Source organism: Mus caroli, chromosome 4 (genome assembly GCF_900094665.2).
Source record: "Mus caroli chromosome 4, CAROLI_EIJ_v1.1, whole genome shotgun sequence".
Classification (NCBI taxonomy): Eukaryota; Metazoa; Chordata; class Mammalia; order Rodentia; family Muridae; genus Mus; species Mus caroli.
In genome coordinates this window covers 126,203,549-126,230,147 of record NC_034573.1, presented here as the reverse complement: position 1 = coordinate 126,230,147, position 26,599 = coordinate 126,203,549, and the positions used below count along the sequence as shown (strand labels likewise).

The 26,599-nt window shown below is 41.6% G+C and overlaps 2 protein-coding genes across 9 annotated transcripts in view; one reads left to right on the top strand and one right to left on the bottom strand.

The window, feature by feature from the left end:
* Kdm1a (lysine demethylase 1A) overlaps nucleotides 1-3,266 on the top strand; it is a 54,436-nt gene extending 51,170 nt beyond the window's left edge. For 2 of the 4 annotated variants that reach the window (XM_021160226.2, XM_029476768.1), the window contains 3 exons: nucleotides 1,022-1,149; nucleotides 1,552-1,698; nucleotides 2,758-3,266. In XM_021160226.2, coding sequence (XP_021015885.1) covers nucleotides 1,022-1,149; nucleotides 1,552-1,698; nucleotides 2,758-2,943 — 461 coding nt within the window. In that variant the 3' untranslated portion in view covers nucleotides 2,944-3,266. The remainder of the gene's footprint in view (nucleotides 1-1,021; nucleotides 1,150-1,551; nucleotides 1,699-2,757) is intronic. The other 2 variants (XM_021160225.2, XM_029476767.1) reach the window with 1 other exon arrangement.
* A 1,182-nt stretch (nucleotides 3,267-4,448) lies between these two features.
* Nucleotides 4,449-26,599, bottom strand: part of Luzp1 (leucine zipper protein 1) — an 84,114-nt gene continuing 61,963 nt past the window's right edge. For 4 of the 5 annotated variants that reach the window (XM_021159894.1, XM_021159895.1, XM_029476765.1 and 1 more), the window contains 3 exons: nucleotides 14,675-14,766; nucleotides 10,345-13,522; nucleotides 4,449-8,542 (listed from right to left, as the gene is read on the bottom strand). In XM_021159894.1, the coding sequence (XP_021015553.1) occupies nucleotides 8,387-8,542; nucleotides 10,345-13,410 (3,222 nt within the window). In that variant the 5' untranslated portion in view covers nucleotides 13,411-13,522; nucleotides 14,675-14,766 and the 3' untranslated portion in view covers nucleotides 4,449-8,386. The remainder of the gene's footprint in view (nucleotides 8,543-10,344; nucleotides 13,523-14,674; nucleotides 14,767-26,599) is intronic. The other variant, XM_029476766.1, reaches the window with a different exon arrangement.

Here is a 26,599-nt window from a genome sequence, read left to right as displayed (position 1 = left end):
CTCAGATCACTTCCTTAAAATGTGTTTATGTTCCTATCTCCCATCCTGTTTATTTTACAATCAGTTGGTTAACTAGAGCTAAATAAGTATATTTAATTCCCTCTTCCAAGAGAGTGAAGAACAGGTGTTTCCTATGCAGCAGTTGTAGGCCACTGCTCAGCAGCACAGACACGTTTTTGACCTGTCATTCAATCCCTGGTGAAGAGGCATTCATACACTGAGGGCACCATGCTTTTCCCTGGTTATATCCAGGCCATCTGGTCCTGTCACTGCCAGTATCATGGAATATCTCCCACACCCCCTTAGCATTCCTTACCCACCACCACCCATGTCCTTGTCCAGGCCATTGTCACCTCCTGTAACAGCTGCTAATAGTTACTAGTGTCCCTGTTTGTTGATTGCTAATGGGGAAGAAGGGTTTCCTACCAAGGATTTACTGAAGCCCTTCCTTTGTTCCCCATCTATCCTCCCTGCCGGCTCTAAGAACTTGGAACTGTTTTCAAATCCTGGTTGCTTTGTTGTTGAGAGCTTCTGTGTGTATTCCTTCTCTTTTCACTGTCTGGCTAGCTTTGCCTTTACAGCTTGATCAAATGTATATAATTGAGGGCATACATTCCTGTTGCCTAGAATCTGAATTAAATCTCTTATTCTGTTCTCTTTACTATGTCTTGTGTCACGATTCTGTGCCCATATGGTTATTTGCCTGTTAACTGTAGTATAGTTTGTATCTTTCACAACCACAGGAACTAGGTAGCCCTGGGGTTGTCATGCAATTCTGTTAATACTCACCAAATGGATGACTGTGGGTAGTAATAGGTATGAACTAGGTAAAAGGGATGTTGCTTGCCATTGCCATGAAGCCACCTTAAGTGGCCAGGACTAAAAATTCTAGGGGGTGGTGAAAGCCCACCAGTCAGTTTCTAGGGACAGAGCTGAGAACAGTAGTTTCCAGCTTTTTGTGGTATATGGCTTGTTGACTTTGTTCTCTTAAGAAAACCCTGGAATTGTTCTGTTTCCCCAGCTCCAATACTATTGGCCCTGGTAGCAGGAGAAGCTGCCGGCATTATGGAGAACATTAGTGATGATGTGATTGTCGGCCGGTGCCTGGCCATTCTCAAAGGGATTTTTGGCAGCAGTGCAGTACCACAGGTATGGGAGTGAGTGGACAAGCAGGGATTCAGCTTGCAACTGAACTAGGGCTTGGCCAGGATATTCCTTCCATGTCAGGATGAAGATATGTGCTGAGTGGACATGAATTTTAATGTGTGAAACTAAATAATAATACTCTAGGGTGTGTCCCAGAAAATCAAAGCTGCTAGCTTTTGATTCTCTTTTGTATGTGGGGTCACATCCCAAGTAGCTTAATTCACCAAATACCTTGGGAAGTCTTAAGAATTTCTTGGTAGCTTATTTTTCAGGCCAATTGCAATACTTTTAGCCCCCTATGAAAGAGTAAGCAACATGGTTCTTCTCACATAAATAAGGTCTTCCCTAGTTGTCAGAGATGGCTGATTTGTCCTGGAAATGTGACTAACTCACTTCTCTGTGTAGCCCAAGGAAACTGTGGTGTCTCGCTGGCGTGCTGATCCGTGGGCCCGGGGCTCCTATTCTTATGTGGCTGCAGGATCCTCTGGAAATGATTATGATTTAATGGCTCAGCCGATCACTCCTGGCCCCTCAATTCCAGGTGCCCCACAGGTAAGAAACTAGGAATCTGTGTCTGAGCCTATTTGGGAAAAGACCACAAGCTTAGGGAAGAACTGATATCTCTGACAATTTTAGACTATTATTTATTCTACCCTTAAGATACTTTTGGAATAAAGTACTATTTCTCATACATGAGCTTTGCAAATGTAGCCGAGATTAGAAATTAATCTAGAGTGTATACAAAGTCGGTAATTTTTCTTGCTCACTTTTTCCCTTTAAAAAGTCCTAGCCGGGCGTGGTGGCGCACGCCTTTAATCCCTTGGGAGGCAGAGGCAGGCGGATTTCTGAGTTCGAGGCCAGCCTGGTCTACAAAGTGAGTGCCAGGACAGCCAGGGCTACACAGAGAAACCCTGTCTCGAAAAACCAAAAAAAAAAAAAAAACAAAAAAAAAAAAAAAAAAAAAAAAAAAAAAAAAAAAAAAAAAAAAAAAAAAAAAAAAAAAAAAAAAAAGTCCTATTTGGGGATTAGGAAAACAGCTAAGCATTTAAGAGTGGCTGCTGGTCTTCCAGAAGACCTGAGTTCAGCCCCCAGTACCTGTATCGGATCGTTTACCACCTCTTGGAATGATAGCTTCAGGGTATCTGACATTCTCTTCTATCTCCCTAGGCATACAAACTTTTTGAAGCCTTATCAATTGTACCTAGTTTTCTGACAGCGTGTAGGATTGCAAAGGTCTGAGTTACTAGGGCTTTGTAGGTTGTAGGTCCTGCTCTTATATAGACTATGGTAAACCTTGTTACAGTATTTCTCAGTATCATAACCCCAAGGCTTGGTATCTGCTCTGAACTAGAAAGTCAAGTACATTCCTATCCCTAAGAAGGCTCTCCCCTTGTGGTTCAGAGTTTAGGATGCCTTGCCAATCTTAGCCAGCAGGTACTACATGAAAACTAGAATATTGAGCATCAATAAACTGATCAAGAGACACTTTGGTAAACTGACAAACTAGTGATGGTAGCAGATCGGTCTTCAAAAGTCAACAGGAATTTAGCGATTTGAACACAATCAAGTTACGTTTGCAACTTGGTGATTCCCCTACCTCTATCCCCACAGCCGATCCCGAGACTCTTCTTTGCTGGGGAACACACAATCCGCAACTACCCAGCTACAGTCCATGGTGCTCTGCTGAGTGGGCTTCGAGAAGCAGGAAGGATTGCCGACCAGTTTTTGGGAGCCATGTACACTTTGCCTCGTCAGGCCACACCAGGTGTCCCTGCACAGCAGTCCCCAAGTATGTGAGACAGATGTTTCTGAACAGAGAGATTCAATGGCATGTCGTCTGCCACGTAAGCAAGATCTTCTAGCAATACTAGATCCTACTGAGGAACTCCATGTCATCAGCTGCTGGGACTCCTAGTTTGACAGCAGAGGCTGGCTCCTTTGGCTGACAGCACAGACAGGAACTTACCCATTGATTTGGAAGTACAGCTCCATAAAGACTGCTCGAGAAGCAAGTGGTGTGAGATAACCTCTTAGTCTATGGTGTTTGTTTGTTTTTGTTTTTTTTTAATATATTTTGAGAATAAAACTTTAAAATAATTTTATATGAAAATTTATTTTTAGTTGTATATGTGTGTGTCTATGTTGGAATGCACATTTAAGTGGGTGCCTGTGGAGGCCAAAGGCATTGGAGCTGATCACAGGTGGTTCTAAACCATCCAAACCACCATAGTTGTTGGGAACCAAACTCAGGTCCTCTGCAAGAACAGTGTGGTTTTTTTAACCATTGGACCATCTCTCTAACCTCATATAAAGTTAGTTTGATCTTTTGGATTAAAGTTGTATATACACAGTACACAAGTGTTGCTCCCTTGGAAATGCAAAATCCTACCTCTGACAATAGCTTATCTGTTCTCTCCTTGTCTGTGAGGAGGGTCCGAGGGCTCTCCTACACTTGCAGTTCCTTTTTTAAAGCTTTTTGTGTATCAGTGTTTGCCTACGCGTGTCTGGTGCCCATGGGCCTTCATTTGGGTGCTAGGAACCAAACGTGTTCTCTCCAAGAGCTGCAACTGCTCTTAACCATAGAGCTATCTCTCCAGCCCCACTATAGTTCTTAATGGCAGTCTATTAAATGAAAGGTTACATGGAAATGTTTCTTTGCACTTCTCATGTACTGGTGATCATGTGTTGGCATAGAGCACCTTGTAATTGAACTGTCTCCTCTATAGCTACTAGAATAGTACCTATACCCTCTCCCCATCTCCAAATATAGTATCTGTAAAGTCTTCACTGCTATAGGTAGGTGTGTGTGTGTGTGTGTGTACTCAGGATGGCCTTGAACTCAGGATCTTTTTGCCTTCGTGTACTGGGATAATTGGTCTGTATCACTATACCTAGCTCTAAATGAAGCTGAGTTAAGGAACATTATTCTGGGTTTGGTTAGACGATGAAAACGGAGTGGGGGCTTTTCTCCTAGTCTCCCCGTGTGACAGCAATAGAAAAATGATGTTAGAGATGGAAAGGTGATTTCTGGTGCAGTAAATGGCAGATGCTTTTAAGACAAGGTCTCACTGTGTAGACCTGGCTGTCCTAAAACTCTGTTGGGATTAAAGGCATATAATTTCAGAGAAATTCTCTTTGACAACAGACAAACCTAAAAAGAAAATAGAGCAAAGAGTTAGCTGCTAGTTTTAATTCTGTATTTTGCCTAAATTTGTGAAATGCTATACCAGCAGTACCAATTCAGAGATAACAGCTGTTTCCAGAAATTATATTGACAAAATTGGCATCAATGACTCAAAGGAGCATATAGAAACAAGGGAGCTTTATTGGTTACAATATTGTGCTGCAGAGCCAACAGAGAGCATTACAGCCAAAGGATACATGCAGACAGGCAGCTTCAACTATACACATGCACCCAAGGAGCCCTGAGCCACTGCCTGTGGCTGTGCCCTGCTTTCCAGAGGCAGGTTCTGGCCTCTCTGGTCCCATGCTTGGAGCAGGAATGTAGAAGCTGCTGCACCTAGACTCCAAGGGGCAGAGGTGAAGCCAGAGCCACCTGCCTGGGCAGGTGTAGACCAACAGCTGAGGCCCCAGCAAAGGACCTATCATGCGTAAGTTTATTTAAGGGCTATCTATCTTTCTAGCCCTCTCAATCTTTAAAATACAAAAAAATAGACTTTATTCTCTTAAAAATACATTCCATTCAATACATGTTCTGAGCTGTGAAGCAGCAGGAAAATAGGACCTCTTTCCTATGACTCTGGTTGAGGTGGTAGAGGAGAACCCTGTTCCCCATTCAGGGTGTTTAAAAGATAATCCCTAAAAAGCAGCTCTTACAAAGCATTCTTTGTCTGAATAGAAACCCATGCCAACAAAGGCGGCCATGGGCCAGCCTCTGAGTCCCTGTTCCTTTACTGACCCATTAAATCTAAACAACTAACACAGCCCAGCACAAGAAATCCACTATTGCTCTAGGCACCGGCCCCTGCCACTTGAGAGGGATGGCTGGTGTGCAAGCTTGCCTGTAGCCTTGGCCCCACACAGATCTCTTCAACTCACTTGAACTGTCTCACTGCCTCAGAGTTGGAGTAGCTTCCCTGCCTGCCACACTGCAGCCTTTTCTGATTGTTTCAATATCAGAGTAGTAGCTGGTAACAGCAGCAGTGGAAGATAGCAGTTCCTGGCATGTAGCCAGCTCTTCATCCTCCAACCAAGCATATCCAGGACCAGGTTCCTGTACTCAGAACTCTCATAGACTCCTGACCTGCTGGCTCAATTTAGCCACCTATCCAAACTTTAGAGAAGCACTGTCAGGAAAGTGGGCCTTTTAGTGGGGAATATTTGGCTTGATTAGACAATGGTTTGAATACCAGTCTCCCTTCTATGTGGAGGCTTCCTGCAGCTTCTGGCTTGGGCCCAAAGGTTACATCTTGGTGTTTTCAGAAGTGATATGTCTTTCGACCTTGGAATCAGAGCCAGTCTAGCCATCCATATGAGGCCCAAGGGGACTTGAACCCTCTAGCCTCCATTTGCTTGGTATAAACGTTTGCAATGCTGAAGGTATTTAAAAATAAAATCTACTTTATGGCAGGACTAAAATGTGCAGACTAAAGAAACAAAATATCCTGAAATAATTGTTACAATCAAATGCTATTGCACTCAGATTTTCAAAATGGCATCCCACAGCTGTCCCTTTTCCACAGAACATTTCAAATAGCAGCAGGTGTTGGTGCTGCTAAAATGTGGAAAGATCCAGACTTTGGCACCAGGAGCTACAGCACCAGAAGAATCCAGGGCTCAATACCCAAAGACAAAAATTATTGACGAGATATTTTGAGGCAGGGCTTGGTGCCCCTCTGTTTTTATCAGCAGAGAAGAGCCACAGACTTAATTTCCTATACCCTTCAGTGGACCACCACAGGGGTCTGTTTCCTTTTAACTCTCAGGGCTGCCAATTGGTACAGGAGAGTGGCAGGGGGCACTGCAAGTGAAAGATTGCAGCCTTGAATTAAGGAGTTTCTGGCCAGTAACCTAAAAGTAGCAGCAGGAACAGATCTTGAAAACACTATCTTAGTTGTCTATCAAGTTGGGATGTGGAGGCAAGACACATGGCAGCAATGCCCTCAGGTTAGCAAAACTCCATTAAAACAGAAGTGCTAGTTATTCCTGTCCCTTGGGGGCTGGGGGAAGCAAACAAACAAAACATGGTAGATCTCCCCACACCCTGGCAGGATGGCTGAGTCTGATGCAGACAAGGGCAGATAAGTGCCAGTGTGTGTGTGCTAAGAAGGGTGAAGGGAGACTACTCAGTCCTCCTGAGGATGTCCTGTGTCTTCCCTGTGGCCAGGAAATTCACAGGAAAGGCACGGGAACAGGAATCAAACAGACTTACGTTATAAAAAGCACCTAGCTTGAAAGCCAGGAAATGTGGCACTGGGCAAGAGCCACATAAACCTGAGACCACCCAATCCAATCCCTTTACCTCATTGAAAACAGGCCTTACAGACTCATCCCCATGACAGAAACATGAGGAAGAGAGAAAAAAGACCCAGAAACAACTGAAGGCAGAAAGATGTTCCCCAGACTCATGTGGACATCACCTTCCAAAACCAAGAGTCAGCTCTCACTGATGGGTGAAACAAGTGTAGAACACCAAAGTTAAGGCCTTAAGAGGTCATCCACTCCATAGAACTCATTCTGAGCTGGGAAGCAGCAGTGGCAGAACACCTGCCTTGCACACCAGGTCCTATGCTCAATCCCCAGCATGCATCTGCAGGTGACACATGGGCACACATGCATGCAACCAACGAACCAACAAAGAACCCATTTTAAAGATAGGGAAAACTGAGGCTTCAAGAAGACTTGCCAAAGATCACAGAGCAAGGAATGACAAAGCCAGGAGGGATGGGGAAAAGTGGCTTTCCAAATTCCTAGTCTAGTGATAAGGCAATGACATCTACTTCACAAAGGTAGCCAAAGAGGGTCCCTTTGAATTGAAACAATGCTTCAGAAGATTCAGCAACAAGCAAACAGTTCTTAACTCCCCATGTGGTCAGTGTCAGTGTAAGGAGATAAAAGTTTATTATCTGCCTTCCTAAAAGGCTTAATGCACTTTGAATTGCATCAGTCCGAGGCCCTCAACAGGCAGGTACTGGCTTTCCTCCAATGAAATCTCTCAACTGGTAGATACTGAACTCGTAGATACTGAGGGCTTGCCTTTGCATCAGCAGTCAGCATGGTAAAGTGCAAGGTTTCCTCCACAGGGGATGGAGGAGCAAAGGGAGGGAAGCAGTCCATCCATGCCTTTCATGGAGCTATTGCTTGTGAAGTGACAAGAGGAATTTTTGTTTGCTTTCCCATTTGCTGGGCACTTCCTAAAAGGCAGGCTGTGCCGGGTCTGTCTACTCAGTGTAGGGATTTTCCTAAGAGGAAGTCAGCTGAAGTTTCCAGCCCCCAGAGAGGAAAGGTGATGCCAGCAGCAGTGTTGGTGCCTAGGAAAGGAGATGTACCAGATCTGTCTGTTCCTGATGCCTTTGGAAGGTGAGCTGAAAGCTGGCGTCGGAGGATGATGTCATTCCATTTGGTATCCGGCTCTGTCTCCATGAAACTGGTTATCCAAAAGTCAGGTCAGGGAAGCTTCAACATAAGGATGGTCCCCATAATTACTTAGGGGCAGCAGACCCTTTTTTGGTTTCCAAATTCTCAAGAACTCAAAGACAAAGGAATGTAAGTGTCTTAGGATAGAAATGATGGCTGGTAATTCTTAGTGTGTTCTTGGTGGGGGTAGAGGTGTCTCTTACAGCAAACAAAGAGCCAACCGGATATAGTGAGGAGACAAATCAGGGTATCAAACACAGAGCAAAAGGGACTGGGCTTTGATATACAAACTGCTTACCATGGAGCAGAGGAAAGGGCTTTGGCTACCTCTATATGGTAGTGGGTTTCTGTAGTTTCCCATTTGGGGGTCAAAGAATGGTCCATGCTACTTGGGGACAGAGATAGGAGAGAGGACTACTCATGCATCAGGGAAAGCTGGGCCTGAGTGACTGGTTTGTAGTCTCTGATCCTTTCTGGACAACTGGCAAAAATTACCTGAGCCATAGCCTGGCTCTCTACAGTCTCCCAGCCAAGGCCTTTGTGTCTAGCCTGGTTAACTGGCCTTGGGTCCTTCACAGGCCAGGATTGGGGAGAAGCTGAGAAGCAGGAGGAGAGAAGAAGCAGCAGACTTCACCTAGCTGGCTTAGTCTTCCTCAGCATAAGGCTTTGCTGGGTGTAGCCGCTCCTCAGTCCAAACTCGCTCATGCTCTGGCAGTCCCTGCTTCCCAGGCAGTTCAGAATGCTCCAGCGGGTTGTGTATTCGCCTGCTGGTAACAAATGTGCTGTCCTCCCCTTCCTCCTGTGCCAATGAGTAACAAGTAAAAAGTGAGCTGCAAAGAGTACAGGGAGGAATGAGACCCTCACCTTCCACCCTGGGAAGTTCTCCCACCTGGCATAAGACGCTGCACTACACAGTAACTACAGAGATATTCTTGGGGCGTGGGGGTGGGGAGCAGGAGTCAGTATAAAGCCCCTTGGAAATAGAGAACAACTGAGGAGACCAAGAAACTCATAACTGGGGCTGGAGAGATGGCTCAGAAGTTAAGAGCATTGGCTATTCTTCTAGAGGTCCTGAGTTCAATTCCCAGCAACCACATGGTGGCTCACAACCATCTGTAATGGGATCCGAGGCCCTCTTCTGGTGCGTCTGAAGGACAGCTACAGTGTACTCATATAAATAAAATAAATAAATCTTTAAAAAAAGAGAGAGAGAGACTCATAACTGAACAGNAGCCTGTCTATAGTCCAGAGCTTAAAACAGAAGTATGAGAGCAGACCCCCAAGTGGCATGTGTGAAAGCCACTTCCTTGATGCATGGCAGGACTATGCTGAATTGGGCAGCTCCTTACTTCTTACATATCGATGAAAAAGCACATACCTTCCCCCTTATATCATTCTTTCCCTTGGCTTGGTTCTCCCTGGAAACTCAGATAGCCAAATCTTCAAGACCCTAGATATCCATCTTTCTCAGCACTCTTGGAATTCTGCTTGGCAATATTCTTTGTCAAAGAATAATGAGTATGAGCAGAAAAGCCAGGTGAACAGGGTAGAGAGGCACTGGATCTACAGAGGAATCTTAGGTTCCAGTCTGAGGTCTTTTGTTATTTTATGCATCTGGATGACCATGAATAAAGCATTTTGTCTTACCTTCACTTTACTATTCACATATGAAAAGTGAGGCTAGCACTCTCACAGGGATGTTTTAAGGGACACTGGGTGAACCTAAGAGTTAAGCGCCTGAAAGATTGACAGGCTTGCCCAGTTAACCCAGTCACTTGCCTTTTAAAATAACTACTACTGTGGGCTAGAGATGGCTCAGTGGTTTAAGAGCACAGACTATGCTTCCAGAAGACCTGGGTTCAATTCCCAGCACCCACAAGGCAGCTCACAACCATCTGTAACTCCAGTAGCAGGGGATCTGACAGCCTCTTGGCCTCTGTGAGTACCAGGCACACACTTGGTGCACAGACATACATGCACACTAAATAAATAAAACTTGATATAAAATTTAAAAGGTACTAGTAGTGAGTCTAGAGGCAAGACATTTTCATGGTCACGGGTTCCTGGTCCAAGACGCTCCTAGAGCCTTCTCCATACTGTTTTCACTCTGGTTCTCAAGTCAGTTGGTTCTGTATTCATCTGTTCTTTAATGAGTCATACTGAACTAGTCTCAGACAGAGAATACAATGGATCAGGCCTATCTAGAACTAAACAAAGTAACACTTGGGTATATAAAGTTTATAAAGTAGATCCAGGGTCAGACCTCATTCTCCCTATCTGTCAGCTGCCCACAGAGGCCTCCTGACCAACTGAGGCAGCAGGACAAGAAGAACCTGTTCACTGCCATCCTACGGGCACCTAAGAGCTTCCTGTTCACTACTCTGGAGATCTCAGGCAAACCAGGGAATAAATGCCACTTTGTTTGCCTCCCCTCTGTGTGAGAGCAAAATGGAGAAGACAGACAAAGAGATGAGAGAGAGGTTCTGGAAGTCGTGCTGCTTTCTCCCAAGCCTACCTGAGACACAGCATCTCTCAACCTTCTGGGTTCCCTAAGTCCTCAGTCAAACAGATCAAGGCCAAGGGAAGGAAAGTGAGACTCACCACGCTTGCTGAGTGGTTCCAGGAGGCAGCAGTGATAGCATCTCCCATCCGATCCCTCCGGGTGAGCACCTCTGATGCAGTGAGGCTACTTTGGGTCCTCCTTGAGGAGAGCTCAGGAGCATCCCCTGAATTTCCTACTTTTCGAGCGCCCTGTTCAGATGGGTGTGACCTGGGTTGTTCAAGTTCTAAGAAGTCTGTGGAAGACCTCTGTGTATAGGCGTTAGTAGCTTCCATGTTTCTACCTATTCGAGCTGGGGGGTCTTCTGAACATTTCAAGTCTCTCTTACTCTTCCAGGCATTCCGCACTGTGATGTGTCTGGTGTCTGAAGAGGCCACCTCTGAAGAGGCACTATGGCTTTTCCACCTGATTGTCTCGGCTGGGGGCACATGACTATTCTTCTCCACAGATTCTGATGGCTTGATTAGAATGCTACTCCGAGAGACCACCGTTTCTGCTCTATTCTTTGGAGACCCATCTCCCACTCTTTCAGCTTCTGTGAGCTGCAAAGTGATGTCATGTTTATGAATAGAGAGCTCAAGAGGGGAGCTGACATGGTTGCTAACTGCTGTGAGCTCTGGGGGCCCCACCTGGATGTTGCTGGTGGATGTATGCCTCTCCCTTGGGGCCTCGCTTGGGACAGCTCTAGGCCCACTGCTGTCAGAGGGGTAGATGGTAATGCTGCTTGTCACTTTGCTTGTCACAGATTTAGAGGTGGATTTCTGCTTCTCCAATACAACCTCAGTTCCAGATCCACCCATGATTTTTTTCACATCTTTATCAATGATAACGGGTTTTATAATTGCTCTAGACCGCAGGGCCTCTCTAGGGCTGAAGGGCCTTTGATTTTTCACCCCAGGACAGTTGGCATCTGGGAATTCTATAGCATTGGAGGATGGCCTGGTAGGTTTCACAGAGTCATTTTCTATTGCAGCATTTTTATCATTTTCAAATAGGGCAGTTCTAGTTCCCCCTCTGGACTTAACCTTTTCTCTTGAGTTTGGCTGTGGTTTGGGCTCTGGCTCTGGAGTGATAGTTGTGTTCACCAACTTGGCAGTAACAAAAGACTCTATGTCCAGGTCATCATCTGAGTCTGGCTTCTCTCTGCCACTGGATTTGATGACACGGCACCTCAGAGCTTCATGCTGACTGCTGTCTTCCATCACAACTGCTACAGACTGATCAATTCCTTCTTTATTTGGCAATGAAAAGCCTTGAAGTATATTTTCTTGGCTTCTTGAACTATAAAGATATTTTGATAAAATTGGAGATTTAGAATTTGAAAAATTGGCATCAGCCTCTACGCCATTGGCAGCCTTTTTACCCTTAGAAAGTCCTTCTGAGGAGGCTTTTTGAGATGAGGAGAGAGCTCCGATGGCCTTAGAGCAGCTAGACTCTACAGCCTGTGTTCCCTGACTTGCATGGCCAGGCACCTGTCCTCTCTTCCCACAGTGTGCCTCAGAGGAGAGGTCAGAAGTCTTATCACCTCTCCCCACTATATCATTGGTCACAGATCCATGAGTGGAATCACTAAATGTTCGCGTTGTCTTCTCTACTTTTCCCTTTAGTCCACTCTCAGTGCCTGGCTTGGGAGCTCCTTTCCAAACTTTAGTGTGCTCCTGGGCAGCAGGAGGGTAACGGCTAAGCACTGATGGCTGCTCCCTACCCCTTTTCCCTTCACTGTGAGAGGACCCAGGTGCAAATCGGTCTTCATTTCTCTTTGTCTCCTGAGTCCCACCGTCTGTACCCATTCCCATGTTGGAGGCTTTTGCTGCCCTTTTGTTTGTGAAAACGGGAGAAGAAGCCTGTTTGCTACTTAGAGAATAGTGTTCGTTACTGAGAGCAAACTCCCTATTCCGGAGCCTTTCCCGCTTATGTTGGGGAGACAATTCCCGTGATGTATGCTTGGACACAGAGGCCTCACTCCCATGGCCTTTGAGCTTAGTCCTCTCGTGCCTGCCTCTGCCCAAAAGGAAAGCATCTTCACCTTCTATGTCGCCATTTCCTAACTCTTTTTGTTTCCTGACCTGCAGCTTTATCTCCTCTAGCTGGCTGGCTAAGCTTCTGCTTCTATTCAGTTCAGTTAGGTAATTATCCTGAAGGTCATTGTTTTTAGCCCTCATTTTCTTAAGCTCCTCTTCCAAAGATTCAAAATGTTTGATTTGTGTCTTAAGTTTCTCAATCTCTTGGTTAAGGTCTTTCACTTTGTTGTCTTCCTGATTCCGGTTCTTTTCATTTTCTGATTTGTCTCTGGTTTCATTCTCGACCTGCTTTAGATAGTCTAGACTGCCCTTCCTTTTTGACTCTTTGGATGACAGTGTAGAGGAAATACCGTCCTCTATCCGTAGGTCATTCCTTTCCAGAAAAGTGGAAGCGTTTCTCATGTGGTCTCGGTTCATTTTCTTGTTCTGCTCCAGTTTTTGAGTAAGCTCTTTTATTAATTTCTCATTTTCTTTCTCCTTTTCATTCAAGTATTTTCTCTCATTTACAAAGCTCAGGGTTAATGATTTTAGCTTTTCTAATTCTGACACTAAACTCTGCTCAGTTTTATCTAAGCGGTCCTCCGAAGATTCTAGTTCTTTCACTTTGACTCTGAGCATTTCCAACTCAGAAGAGATTTTCTTGGTCAGATTTCTCTCTTCATTGAGGCTCAAACAAAGCTGGGAACACTCATTCTTACTCCTGCTCAAAGCCTCCTCTAGCTTCTCTAAATCAACCATTCGTTTCTGAAGCCGCTCAATTTCAGATTTTAGCTCTCGGGTAAGGTTTTCTTCCTCTTCAAGTTTCTCCTTCATTGTATGACATAGATCCTCTGCTCTCTTAATTTCCTCATCTTTACCTTCAATCTTCAGTACTCGCTGGCGCAGCACCTCGATCTCAGCCAGCATGCTGGAGTTGCTGCCCTCTGCCTGGATCACCTTGTCCTGGAGGTCCAGGAGCTCATCCTCGGCTTTCTGGAGGTTTTTTGTAGCTTCCTCTAACTCATCGAGGCGGCGGCTCAGGCTCTGTAACTTAAATCGCAGGTGGCGATTGGAGGCAGCATCCTTGTAGTTAGCGAGTTCTGCCATGTCTACAGCCAATCAAGATGGGCTGCTAGAGACATCCAACTGCACTGGAGAAATTGGTTACCTTTCTCTTGGCATCCACAACTTTCTTTGGCAACTGAAGACCATTATCAGTCTACAGAATAAAAGCAGAAAGCATGACTGTAAAAAGAGCTCCAACCAGCAGTCCTTGTAGAGGACATACATAGTAGGTACATACAATTTTAATGGCTCAACTTGAGTAAACCTGCAAAACAAACCTGTTCTTTACAGCTGACAATGAACTGTAGCACCTAAGCACAGCATGGCATAGAAGTGCCAGGGAACAATACTCATGGCAGAGCACAAGGACCTCTACCACGCACACAATCTTCACCCTTTCTGTATTCATTTAAAAATAGAGCCTTTCTCCCTTAGCTATAAAGTGAGCATCGCCCTCTTTCCCCATTGCCCTTAAGAAAACATGTGGTGAGCTCTTGATAAGAACACACTAAATAATCCTGAGGTAGGAGGAGGGATAGGGAGGTTCACAGACCAAAGGAGGGAAGAATATCTGAAACAAGTTGGTGAAAGAACTGTATGTAAAAGAAATCCTGCCTCAAACAAAATAAAGTTAAATCTGCTTACAGACACAAGTTATACAAAAGAAAAACACAATTATAAAAGTAACAGGATTTTAAAAGTTGTCTCAATCCATCGAGCTGTTAGGACAAGAGATACAACACTGGATCTTTATAAGGGCAAGATGAGGTTCTGGAAGCTGGAAAATGCAAATTGAGGCAACTGGTAGGTTTTTCTCTGCCAGGTACAGGCCTGGTATCTTCTGCTAAGAGAGTACCTTAAATTTTTGGACTTGAAAGTGGAAGGACAAAAAGGTTAAGATACTAATTCTGTATGGGTGACAAACCTAATCACCTCTTAAAGGCCCCACCTCTTAATTATATTGTGGGGGATTAAGCTTGAACACGAGTTTTGTGGGGCACACAAACATTCAAATCATAGCAACAATCTCTGAAGAGTCATCAATTGAACATTAACTGAGTGGCAAGTAGAAGACAAATAATACTTATATAAACTGTCAGACTCGAGTTTTATACCTCCACTAAACTACCAAACCGACTGGGTTTAACCTATGAACTCATGAGCACCATCATGAACTGGACAGAGCCACGTGCACAGTATATGCCAGCACCAGCAGATGGCACGTTCTCAAGCTCATGTTCAAGGCTGTAATAACAAAGCTGTAATGGCTGGTGTTAACTGTCTACTGGACAGAACCTAGCCTTACCTGGGAGATGGGCCCTGAGCATGGAGTGGGGAAGTTGACTATGTTCATTGCTGCCTGCTGTGCGTGGCCCCTTTCTTGACAAGGATCCTGTCCTATATAAATGGAGAAAGGAAGGTGAGCAGCAGTGTGCATTCATTGCTCTCTGTTCCTGATCGTGGATGTGACAGGACCAGCTGCTTAAGATGCCTGCTACATTGATGAACTGTGCCCTTAAACCGTAAGCTGAAATAAACCCTTTCTCCCTTGAGCTGAGTTTATTTAGCAAGGTATTTTATCACATCAACAGAAAAAGAAACAGACGCTCACCTGAACAATTCTAAAAGAAATCTTAAATTAGTCCACAAAGGAATCAAACAAATCAGTAACAGAAGATGACTGGAAATAGACATATTTTGAAAGAAAAATACAACTTTCTGAAACCTGTAAGATAAACTTGGAACAACCCAAAAGAGAAAATGGAAAGATTTTTAAGAGCCAGAAGACTGGAGGTCTGCTACTATACGATGGTATCTTCTATGGATGACAGGGAGCTGCACCCACGAAATCTTAACAGTGAGGTTGCCAAAACAATCTGAACAACTGATGCCATCCCAACAGGGCCTGGAGGGATGTGTCACAGAGCCCAACCACCAGAAGAACAACTATAGGCAACTGATAGCTGCTAATTCCAAGTGGTCAACCCTAATACATATTTACTCAGTAGGAAGGGAGGGAGTGTGAGTGTGAGTGTGAGTGAGTGTGTGTGTGTGTAACAATAACAATTAAAGAGGCCATGAATCTGAAGGAGGAGCATATAGGCTAGAGGAGGAGAGAGTGGGTGTAAATGATGGAAATTCAGTATTTATGTATGATATTCTCTAAAGAATTGTAGGAAGAAGTCACAGTGTGGCTAAGAGATATTTATGGCACTCAGTGCACACGGTTGATGAAGTTTAACAATAATCTCAAAGGTAAGAAACAAACCGACAAACAGGCAAAGTAAACCGGATGTGATGGCAATCCCACAGCCAAGCAAAATAAAACAGGATGATTGGTTAAACAAAGGAGGTTAGCCTCGAGACCACTCACTACGAGCTAACGTAAATAATGTTAAATCATTAAAAAGTAAAAAAAGAGTGAAAATCTGGTTGAAACAAGAAAACAAGTGTGTGTGTGTGTGTGTTAGGGGTATGTTAACCAAAGACAAAGCTGTCTCTAGAAAGATAATAAAAACAGATGACAGAGATGACACTATAGATCTCAGAGACATTAAAGAGTAATTTATGAACAATTTTGTAGCCAAAATTTGGTAATCCAGATGAAACAGACCAATTACCTGAAAGCCACAATTTATCCAAATAGTAGACAATGTTGAATAGGCCTATTCTGTTCACCAATAACTTTGCAAAATATATATAAAAGCCCAAATGGATTTACTGGTAAGTCCTTCAAGCATTTAGAAGAGTGTACCAATTTTCTAGAAGACAGAATCACAGCAAATTATTTCCCAGTTTATTCTGTAAGGCCAACAAAATCCTCATAAGATCAAAGATATCACAAGAAAATACAATCTACAGACCAGTATCTCCTGTACAGAGATACATCTAAGGTTCTTCCACAAAATACTAGTATATGAAAACTAGCAATGTAGAGGAAGAATTAAATGCTACAACCAACTGGATTTATCCAAGGAATGAAGGCTGCATCAGCTTTTGAAAACTGATATAAGTCATCATACCAATAGGTTCAAGAGAAACCAACAGGAATCACACACGGAAGCTCAGCGCCTCCTGTGTGATGAGGGACAAGGCAAGAATTCTTGCCACCTATTTTCAACACTGTACTAGAAGCTTAGATAATACATTAGGCAAAAAAATAAAAAGATATGCTGATTGGGAGGAAAGAAAAACTTAGAGAAAGACATGCCTCTCTATGTAGAAAATTCAACAGAATGAGCAAGAAAATAAAGGCCACTTTAAAACAATGAGTGATTACAGATGGTTGCATGATAGACAATATATATAAAAACCAAGCCATTTCCCAATGTATCAGCAGTGAGCAAATAGAATTTGAAATTAAAGTACAGTATCATTTTTATTAACACTATAAAAATGAAATTTAAATGTAAACTCAAGTCCTATATGCATTTTTCATAGCAGATTGTAAAACAGGAGACCTAAGTAAACGGGGAGAGTTTCCATGTTTCCTGGTAGGAAGACTCAATACAGTTCCGAATGTCAGTTCTATAGGCTCAATCAAAATCAAAATCTCTAGCAACTATTGTGTGGATACTGACAAACTGGTAAAGTTTTGGTAGACTTGGATGACCAGAAGAACTAACATAACATTAAAAATTAACAAAACTGATGCTATCCATCTAAGAAAGTCATCAGTCACAGCAGTAAGTATGAAAAGAATAGATAGATAAAGGAACAAAACAGCCCAGACTAAAAGCTGTCCTGTGATCTCTGAGAAAAGAGTAAAGGCAAAACACAACAAAAATCATCTTCTCTATAGACGAGGCTATAACCAGACTATATGCACAGACTTGAGTATAAAATGCAAAACTATCAACTCCTAAAAAAAATGAAAGGAGAAAAACCAGATGACCCTGAGTACAGTGGTAACCTCAGGTACTGTTCTAAAAGTACAATCCATGGAGGAAAGAACCAATAATCTAAGCTTGTTAAGGTGAAAGACATCTAGGCAAACCAAATACCAGGGAAAAAAATAACTAAACTACTTTTAGCAATAATACCAGGAACAGTGGTATACAACTTTAATTCCAGCACACAGGAAGCAGAAGCAAAACAGATTCTCTGTGAGTTCAAGGCCAGCCTAGTCTATAATGTGAGTCCCAGAACTGTTAGAGCTACACACATATAGAGACCTTGTCTTAAAAAAACAAACAAAAAACACCGGGCAGTGGTGGTGCGCACCTTTAATCCCAGCACTTGGGAAGCAGAGGCAGGCAGACTTCTGAGTTCGAATCAAGGCCAGCCTGGTCTACAAAGTGAGTTCCAGGACAGTCAGGGCTATCCAGAGAAACCCTGTCTCGAAAAAAAACAAAAAACAAACAACAACAACAACAACAAAAAAAAAAAAACAAAGGGGGGGCCGTATAGTCATATATATAAAATCTCAGTAAGAAAAACATGAGTCAACATGAGTCCTTAACAAAGGATATATACAGATTACAAATAAGTGTATGGAAAAATTAGGTTGATTTAGAACTGAAAAAATACAATATACCAAAAGCGGTCCTGGTTGCTCATGCTCATAATCCCAACACTCGGAAAGCTGAGTCAGGAGAAAAGCACCTTCAACTTGAGGCCAGCTTGATCAACAGCCAGACCTTGTCTCAAAAAACAAAGACCCTCAGCACCACTACATATCTATTAAAACGTCCAAATCACTGCTAACGTGAAGGATACAGAGCAACAGGAATTCTCAACTCCATACCAGTGGTAATTCAAAATGGTAGCACCACTTCTGAAGACAGTTTCTAGCAAAACCAAGCATACTCTTACCGTATGATCTAGCAGTTTAACTCCTCGCTTACCAAAAATGGTTGAAAAACTATGTTTATATAAAAGCAGGCACATAAATATCTATAGTAATTGCATTTATAATTGGTTAAACCTAGAAGCAGGGAAATAAGTAAGCAGAGGGATACACTGTGACATCCAGACAGTGGAGTATTATTCATCTTTAAAATGAAATGAGTTATCAAGTTTAAAAAGCCTCACATGGTATGACTAACTGAATGGCATCTGGAGAAGGCCAAACTATAGAAACAGGAAGGGTGACTAGTGACATGGAGCCCGGCAATGACATACTCTGTATACTTGAATTATGCATCCATGGCATTCTACCTCTCTTTAAACCTATAAAATATACAAGATCAAGAGTAAAACCTATGCTGTCATGGCAGCACATACCTTTAATCACAACACCTGAGGCAGAGACAGCTGGATCGCTATGAATTTTGAGGTCGGTCCACCCTTATGGGCATATTATTTTTATGTGCTATGTAAAGTTTACCCTTGTGTTATTCAAATGCTGATTTTCCTACCCTCATATCTTGTTTCAATCCAGACACAGCTTTGTAATGTTTATGTCAAGAATCTCAAGTTTGTGTAAACAATTTTTACCATTTATTCTCTGCCATGTTAATAAATATTGATCATCCAATGGCTGGGAAAAACAGAGCAGTTGGGGAAAGAGAAACAGAGAAATCCTCCAGGAGTGAGGAGGAGAGAATTCGTGAGAGTTTAGCAGAAACACCAAAGTCCCAATTACAAGAATTATTGGGATTTTGGCTGGTAGGTAGCCAGATTAGTTTAAGTGTTAAGATAAAACTGCCCAGATATTGAGGAGGGGCCTTGAAATAAATCTTGGTCTCCCTGTGTTGTTATTGGGAACTAGCTAGGATAAAGTAATATAGCTGATGTATTAATTTAATACATATTTAGATTAAATAATTCATTTTGCATTTGGTGCTCAATATGGAGAAGTACTCACACTTTTTTTTTAGGGGGGGGGGGATTCGAGACAGGGTTTCTCTGTGTAGCTCTGGCTGTCCTGGAACTCACTTTGTAGACCAGGCTGGCCTCGAACTCAGAAATCCGCCTGCCTCTGCCTCCTAAGTGCTGGGATTAAAGGTGTGCGCCACCACGCCCGACTCAGTATTCACACCTTTAAAATTCATATTTAGTTATTAGATAGAAAGTTCCAGGTGAAAAGCAGAAAAGGCAAAGCTCCATTAGAGCTCTGAGTCTCTAAACCACTTGCAAGAATTCTGCTCTCCTCCAGGAGAGTCCTGCTGTGCACATGGCATTGGTTAATTAACAAAGGCCATTCCTAAAGTAGGGGCTTAGGGGATTCTTGAATGAATCCCCTTGGGGCGGCGGGGGTGGGGTTGGGTGGGGTGGGAGAGTCAGGACAGGACGAAAACAAAGAAAAGCAATACTTTTTTTCCTATTGACTATCAATAGATTGATACCCAATTTCAATGACTTAGAAGTTTACCCCAGGTAAAACAAAGTATTAAATGGCTTAAATGTAAAGCCAAAAAGTCAAATAGGAAATTTAAGGCCTTACGTGGTTAATATAGCCATAAATTAATGGGGAGACATGGGTTACCATTCCTCCAAGCTTCAAGGACAAGCCATAAAATAGGAGATGTTCTTGACGACACTATTAAAACTTTTTATCAAGAACAGTCATAGACTGTCCAAATTATCCATAAACAAGACAACAGCAGCTGACTATCCAGAGGGAGAGAGACTGCTAAAAGAACACAAATGGCCTTGCCACTAAGGACCATCCCACTAGGATAGAACAATGGCCTATGACAAAAAAAAAAAAAAATACAAGTACTAGAACAACTATATAAGAGCAGCTGTAGGCTCAACATATAGAAGAGTCCACCAGCCCTTGGAATTCTCCTGTATTTGTCATTTAAAAAAAAAAAATCTAGCAAATGGAGGATATTGACAGATCTGAGAGCAATTAATAAAATCATTCAGCCAATGGCTTCTTTACAGTCTAGAATCCTGTCATTTTCCTTGTTACCTAAGGAATGGCCTATTATAGTGATTGATTTAAATTGCCTTTTTTATGATTCCTTTACAAAAACAATATAAAGAAAGGTTTACTTTTTCAATACCTACTTATAATAACAGCTGTCCAATAGAAGGTCTTGCCTCAAGGAATGTTGAACAGTCCTACTTTATGCCAATATTTTGTACAACAGCCATTCGAAATAATCCTTAAGCCATTTCCTCAATCCATAATTTACCATTACATGGATGATATTTTGTTGGCTGATTCAAATGGAGATACCTTAGAAAAAATGTTTAATAAAACAAAAAAAAATTCCTTTGCTTTCTTGGGGATTACAAATTACTCATGAAAAAACACAAAGAGGTGATTCTATTATTTATCTAGGACATAAGATAAGTCTGCAGAAAATTCAGCCACAAAAGACACAAATCAGGAGAGACCAATTAAGAACTCTTAATGATTGTTAAAAATTGCTGGGTGATATTAACTGGCTACAGACAACAATTGGTCTCACAATTCAAGAGCTAAGTAATTCATTTCAAACTTTATAAGGTGATAAAGAATTAAATAGTCCAAGAAACTTAACAGCTGAAGCTGAAAGGGGATTGACTCTGGTAGAAAAGAAACTAGAAGATGCACATACAGGTCATACTGACCCAACGATGGTCTGTATTTTAGTTATCTCACCTTCTACTCATTCTCCCATAGGAAATCTTATGCAGAGCAATTATATCTTAGAATGGATATTATTAGCTCACAAAAGGAATAAAAAATTAAAAACATATAGAAAAAGTTTCTGCACTTATTCTAAAAAGAAAAACGAGACTCTGTAAATTAGCTGGAATAAAAGCATCTGAGATTCTGATACCTTTCACTAATAATAGTGAGATTACCTCATTATGGGCACAAGATGAACACTGGCAAAGAGTTTGAAGTAATGTGGGGGAGGATATTAACAGCAAATACCCAAAAGCAAGAGACTTCAATTTATAAAAACTAATTGGATTCTCCCTTGTATAATAAAAGAAACACCAATTTCTAGAGGCCCTACATTCTCTATTGTTGCAAAAAAAATCAGAAAATGTAGGTTATAAATCAGGAAAAAAATAGTAAAGTGGTTGAGAGTCCTTATGATCCAGTTAAAAATCAGAGTTCTATACAATTCTTACAGTATTATTAGGCTTTTCAGAGTCTCTTAATATAGTTACTAAGTCTCAATATGCAGAAAGAGTTGTCTGTATATAAAAACTGCTGAATTGATTCAGCATGATTCAGAATTAATTTCAAATACAGCAAGTAATCAGAAATGGAAATCATCCACTGTGTGTAACACATATCAGATCCCATATGGGTCTACCAGGTCCTCTAGCACAAGGTAATGCTAAAACTGATCAACTATTAATAGGAAATGTAAGCCGGGCGTGGTGATGCACGCCTTTAATCCCAGCACTCGGGAGGCAGAGGCAGGAGGATTTCTGAGTTCGAGGCCAGCCTGGTCTACGAAGTGAGTGCCAGGACAGCCAGGGCTACACAGAGAAACCCTGTCTCGAAAAACCAAAAAAAAAAAAAAAAAAAGGAAATGTACTAGAAGCCTCAGTATTTCATTAAAACTACCATGTGAACAATAAAGGTTTAAAAAGAGATTTTTCTATCATTTAGCAACTAGCCAAGGAAATTATTTTAAAAAATGTCCTATACTTGTTCTTTATATAACCACTTCATTACCTGCTGGGAGTAACCTTAAAGGTACCCAGAGAAATAAAATTTGGCAAATGGATATATTTTATTTTGCAGAGCTTGCAAAATTAAAATATGTGCACCATACCGTAGATAGATATTCAAGGTCTCAATAGGCGGCTGCTTTACCTTCTGAAAAGGCTGATTTGGTAATCACACATCTATTAGATGGTATGGCAACTATGGGAATACCTGTACAAATTAAGACTGACAATGCTCTAGCATGTGTCCCTAGTAAAATGAAACATTTTTTTTTACATATTTCAATATAAAGCATATTACAGATATACCACATAATTCTATGGGGCAAGCAGTTGTAGAGATCCAATCATACTTTAAAAGAAATGCTTAACAAACAGAAAGGGGTAACAAAGACCTTCAATCATAAATTACATAATGCTTTATTGACCTTAAAAACTCTTGAATGCTAATGAATAAAATCAGCTGCTTAGAGACAATGGACTATGGGGAAAAACTGAACTAAATTAGCCTGTATATATTAGGGATGTCTTAACATCTAAATGGAGGGAAAGAGCCGGGCATGGTGGCACACGCCTTTAATCCCAGCACTCAGGAGGCAGAGGCAGGCAAAGTGAGTTCCAGGACAGCCAGGGCTATACAGAGAAACCCTGTCTCGAAAAACAAACAAACAAATAAACAAATAAATAAATGGAGGGAAAGAAAGAGGGTATGCCCATGTCTCTAGAGTAGAAGAAAAACTATGGATTCCATCCAAATTGATAATAATCAGATATGACCAGGGAGCATTCCTGAAGATCTTGGCTGCAGACAGGAAGAAAGAAATCAAGACAATTAAACAGGACAGGTAACATAATTTGCTGATCCCTCCATATGCAAACAGCTCTAAGATTGGCTGAGACATAAAAACGTCTCCAGCCAGAACTTCAGCTTGCTTAGCCAATAACCCTTTGGCTACAAAGTCCTCAGGACTTATCATGCCAACTTATAAAGAAAGACTGATGTCTTTCACCTGCTCAAACAAGAACAAAGAATCTTCATTAATTGATTTGTGCACCTTGCATTCCATAAATATGTTAACACAGAGCTATGTATTACTTGTGAGAGTTTATATATTTACAGATGCCAATGAAGTCAATACAACCCTGACAAGATTCACCCTCAGGGGTGCTGAGATGCTCAGGCTTACTGACCCACTGTCCTGCCTGACCCTCCCTCAGACTACCTCAGTGCTGTTTCTTCTAAAGACGTGCTCTCAGGACAACTTCAAAACACCCTACTTACTTAGTCCACCCTTTCAGACTGTTTCAATCAGGACTGTGTTTAAGACTGCACTTTCCCAACATACAGAGACTGAACAACAAATGCTACAGCTAACTTTCTTAAGACTAACAATTTTCACAATTTTCTTGGGCTCCCAAAAGGAATACTATATCTAAAATCAGCAGGAAGCAATTATACGAGAAGCAGGACCCATTCCCAAGAGGTGGAGTAGATGATTTTTGGTCCTTCAATGGGTGTTGGATGTTTGTCATCATTAAAAGAGGGATGGTTAGAGCTGAAGAGATGGCTCAATGGTTAAGAGCACTGTCTGCTCTTCCAGAGGTCCTGAGTTCAATTCCCAGCAACCACATGGTGTCTTCCAGCCAACTGTCATGGGACCTGATGCCCTCTTCTGGTGTGTCTGAAGACAGCGACAGTTACTCATATACATAAAATAAATAAATCTTAAAAAAAAAAAAAGAGGGATGGTTATAGTAGTTATGGTCTTAGACAGGGAAGAAACAAAACACGGTGTTTAGATTCAAGGATTTCTTTTTCTTTTTTCTTTTCTTTTTTTTTTTTTGTTCTTTTTCTTTCCTCTATTATTCTTTCTCTCCTAGCTAGGGTTAGGGAGGAGGGGACAGAGGAGGAGAGAGGGAGAAAAGAGAAAGGGGGAATATAGAAATATTATAAGAATAATAGGAAAAAGGGATAGAGATCACTGAATTTACTTTTAAACCAAAAAAAAAAAAAACCACCATTTTTTTAAGCCATAATCTTACATTGGTATAGATCTTTGTATATTGATATAAAAATTAAGGTTATATTTTTACACTGGCATAACGTTTTGTATATGTATACAAATGTAAAGTTTTTGATTCACATAATGTATATGTTTTCAACATTTGGGATATTGTACCAATATAATTCTTAAAGATACAATGAAAATTCTATTCCTTTTAAGCCTGCTATTACAAACTGTTTAGGATAATTAAGTAATGTGAATTAAAAGTCAGGCAATCAAACTTGTGGTCATAATAGATACTAGTTGAGTTAATTACAGTAAGATGTTTTCACAGTCATTCAAATAGTAAATAGAATAAACAGTGGGTGACAATTCAGATATACAATAGATAGATGGTCTTCAAAAACCTCAGAGATCCACAGAATATGACATTTAGAATGATTTCATTATTAAAAGATCTTTTCCAACAATGAGAAAGATCTGCTCCTGGAAGTTATCTCTAATCCACTTCAAAGAAGATAAAAGAGCATCAAAGAACCTCCATATGGAGTTCATCTCAGATGTGACAAAGCTGCCCATGTTTCATCTGCAGACAAAATGCTATCCAGAAAGAACAAACAGGATGCAGGGAAGTTGACTGCCAAGCTCCGCCAAGTTAGGGTTAGCAGTCCTTCATACTTCCTGCTTCACAAAAGGTCTGTCAGATATTCTGGGCATGAAGGCTGAAGATAGAACCTAGAGAATTTCTGGGGGACTTCCCAGACAACCTGCTCCTCTGTCATTTCTATAGTTTCAGAAGCTGCTGGCCTGTACTTCCTACATACTCAAGTAATATTTATTCCTTCTCAGGTCTGTGATAGGGGAAAAGACTAGATAAAGTTTCACAATTAATCTTAAGTTATACAGGATTTAATAAAATGTTTTATGTCTTAGAAGATGCTTTAGGTCAATAAGACAAGTTATGATAGAAAATGATTTAGGTACAAAACTCTAAATTCACCAAGTTAGGATGGACAATAGAATATTATCTACAAAATTGGCAAATAGTTATAGACTAGACATAATGTGAATCTTACCTGATTAGTCGTAACTGTTATCACTGTATATAGATTATTTATTATGAGTCTTCTGTCTAATATTTGTCTTTTATTAGACAAAAAAGGTGGAATGTAGGCATAATGCACTGTGTAAAGGTTACCCTCATATTATTTGAACGCTGACTTCTCCGCCCTCATATCTTATTTCAATCCAGACATGGCATTGTAATTCTTGTGTCAAGAATCTCCTCTCTCAAGTCTGTGTAAGCAATTCTTACCATTTATTCTCTGCCTTGTCAATAAATGCTGATTACCCAATGGCTGGGCAAAACAGAGAATAGGGCAGGACTTCTGCCAGCCAGGGGAAGGAGGAAGAGATCAGTCAAGATGAGTAAGGTGGAAAGAATTCTTGAGAGTTTAGCAGAAATATGAAGTCCCAAGTTGCAAGTATTCTTGGGATTTTGGCTAGTAGGTAGCCAGACTAGTCGAGGGGTTAGAATAGATAAGATAGACTGCCTAGATATTGAGGTGGAGCCTTGAAATATTTATATTAAATAATTAATTTTGTAAACCCTGTCTCAAAAAACTTTTTAAAAAAGTGAATCTTAATATATAGATAAGTTGGGTGATAGCAATTATTATGACTAGCTCATGATGAAAATCAATATAAATGCCATGGTTTTTTCAAAAGACTACTAAAGAATCTGACTAGGAAGACCAAACAGGAAGCACTGTGATACTCCAAGCAAAAGCCGGTGTGGCTGATAACAGACACACTAAGAAGTGGTCAGAACTCTGGCCATGTGGAGGGAGAACCCCGTGCTTTTGTTCCTAGCCTGCACGTGATGTATAAGACAGGCAAGAAATCAAGGATGCTTCAGGTCAAGGTTGCTGGCCTAAATTTGTAGGACAGTGCTGTCCTAAGTCCAATGAAATTAAGTATAGATGGAACAGTAAGAAAAGGAAGATAAGTTTAAAACATTATCTGTGAGGGATTAATGGTCATCCAAAGACAATAGAGCCCATAAACACACAAGCAGGGTCAGAACTCAAAAGAGAGGTATTCTTACAATATAAATCTGTGAGTCAACAAAAACAGATGGCTTAGAAAAATATCGACATTGCCAAGGAATTGAGTGAGCATAGAGAAAATAAGACATCAACGGTCTAAACCCCAATGCTCACAGGGATGAAAATAGCAAAGGGGACAAAGCATCTGTGAGACAAGTGGAAAATCACAAGAGTGCATAGCACATAGTGTAATGGAAGCTTCCAAAAAGTAAGACTAACACAGGTGGATCTATCAAGACAATGATGTAACAAGTATTGCCAGCACGACACCAGTAGGGCTGAGGAGATATCTCAGTTGTAAGGCATTTTGTCCAGCATATGTGAAGCCTGGTGTTCCATCTCCAGTACCACACGTGCAGGGTGGCAGGGGTTCAGCATTATTTAACAGAATAGTGCTGGAAACAGCAACAGAATCAGGATTTGAAATTAGGGGCAGTCCATCCCATAATCAGCCACCAAACACAGACACTATTGCATATGCCAGCAAGATTATGCTGAAAGGACCCTGATATAGCTGTCTCTTGTGAGGCTATGCCAGTGCCTGGC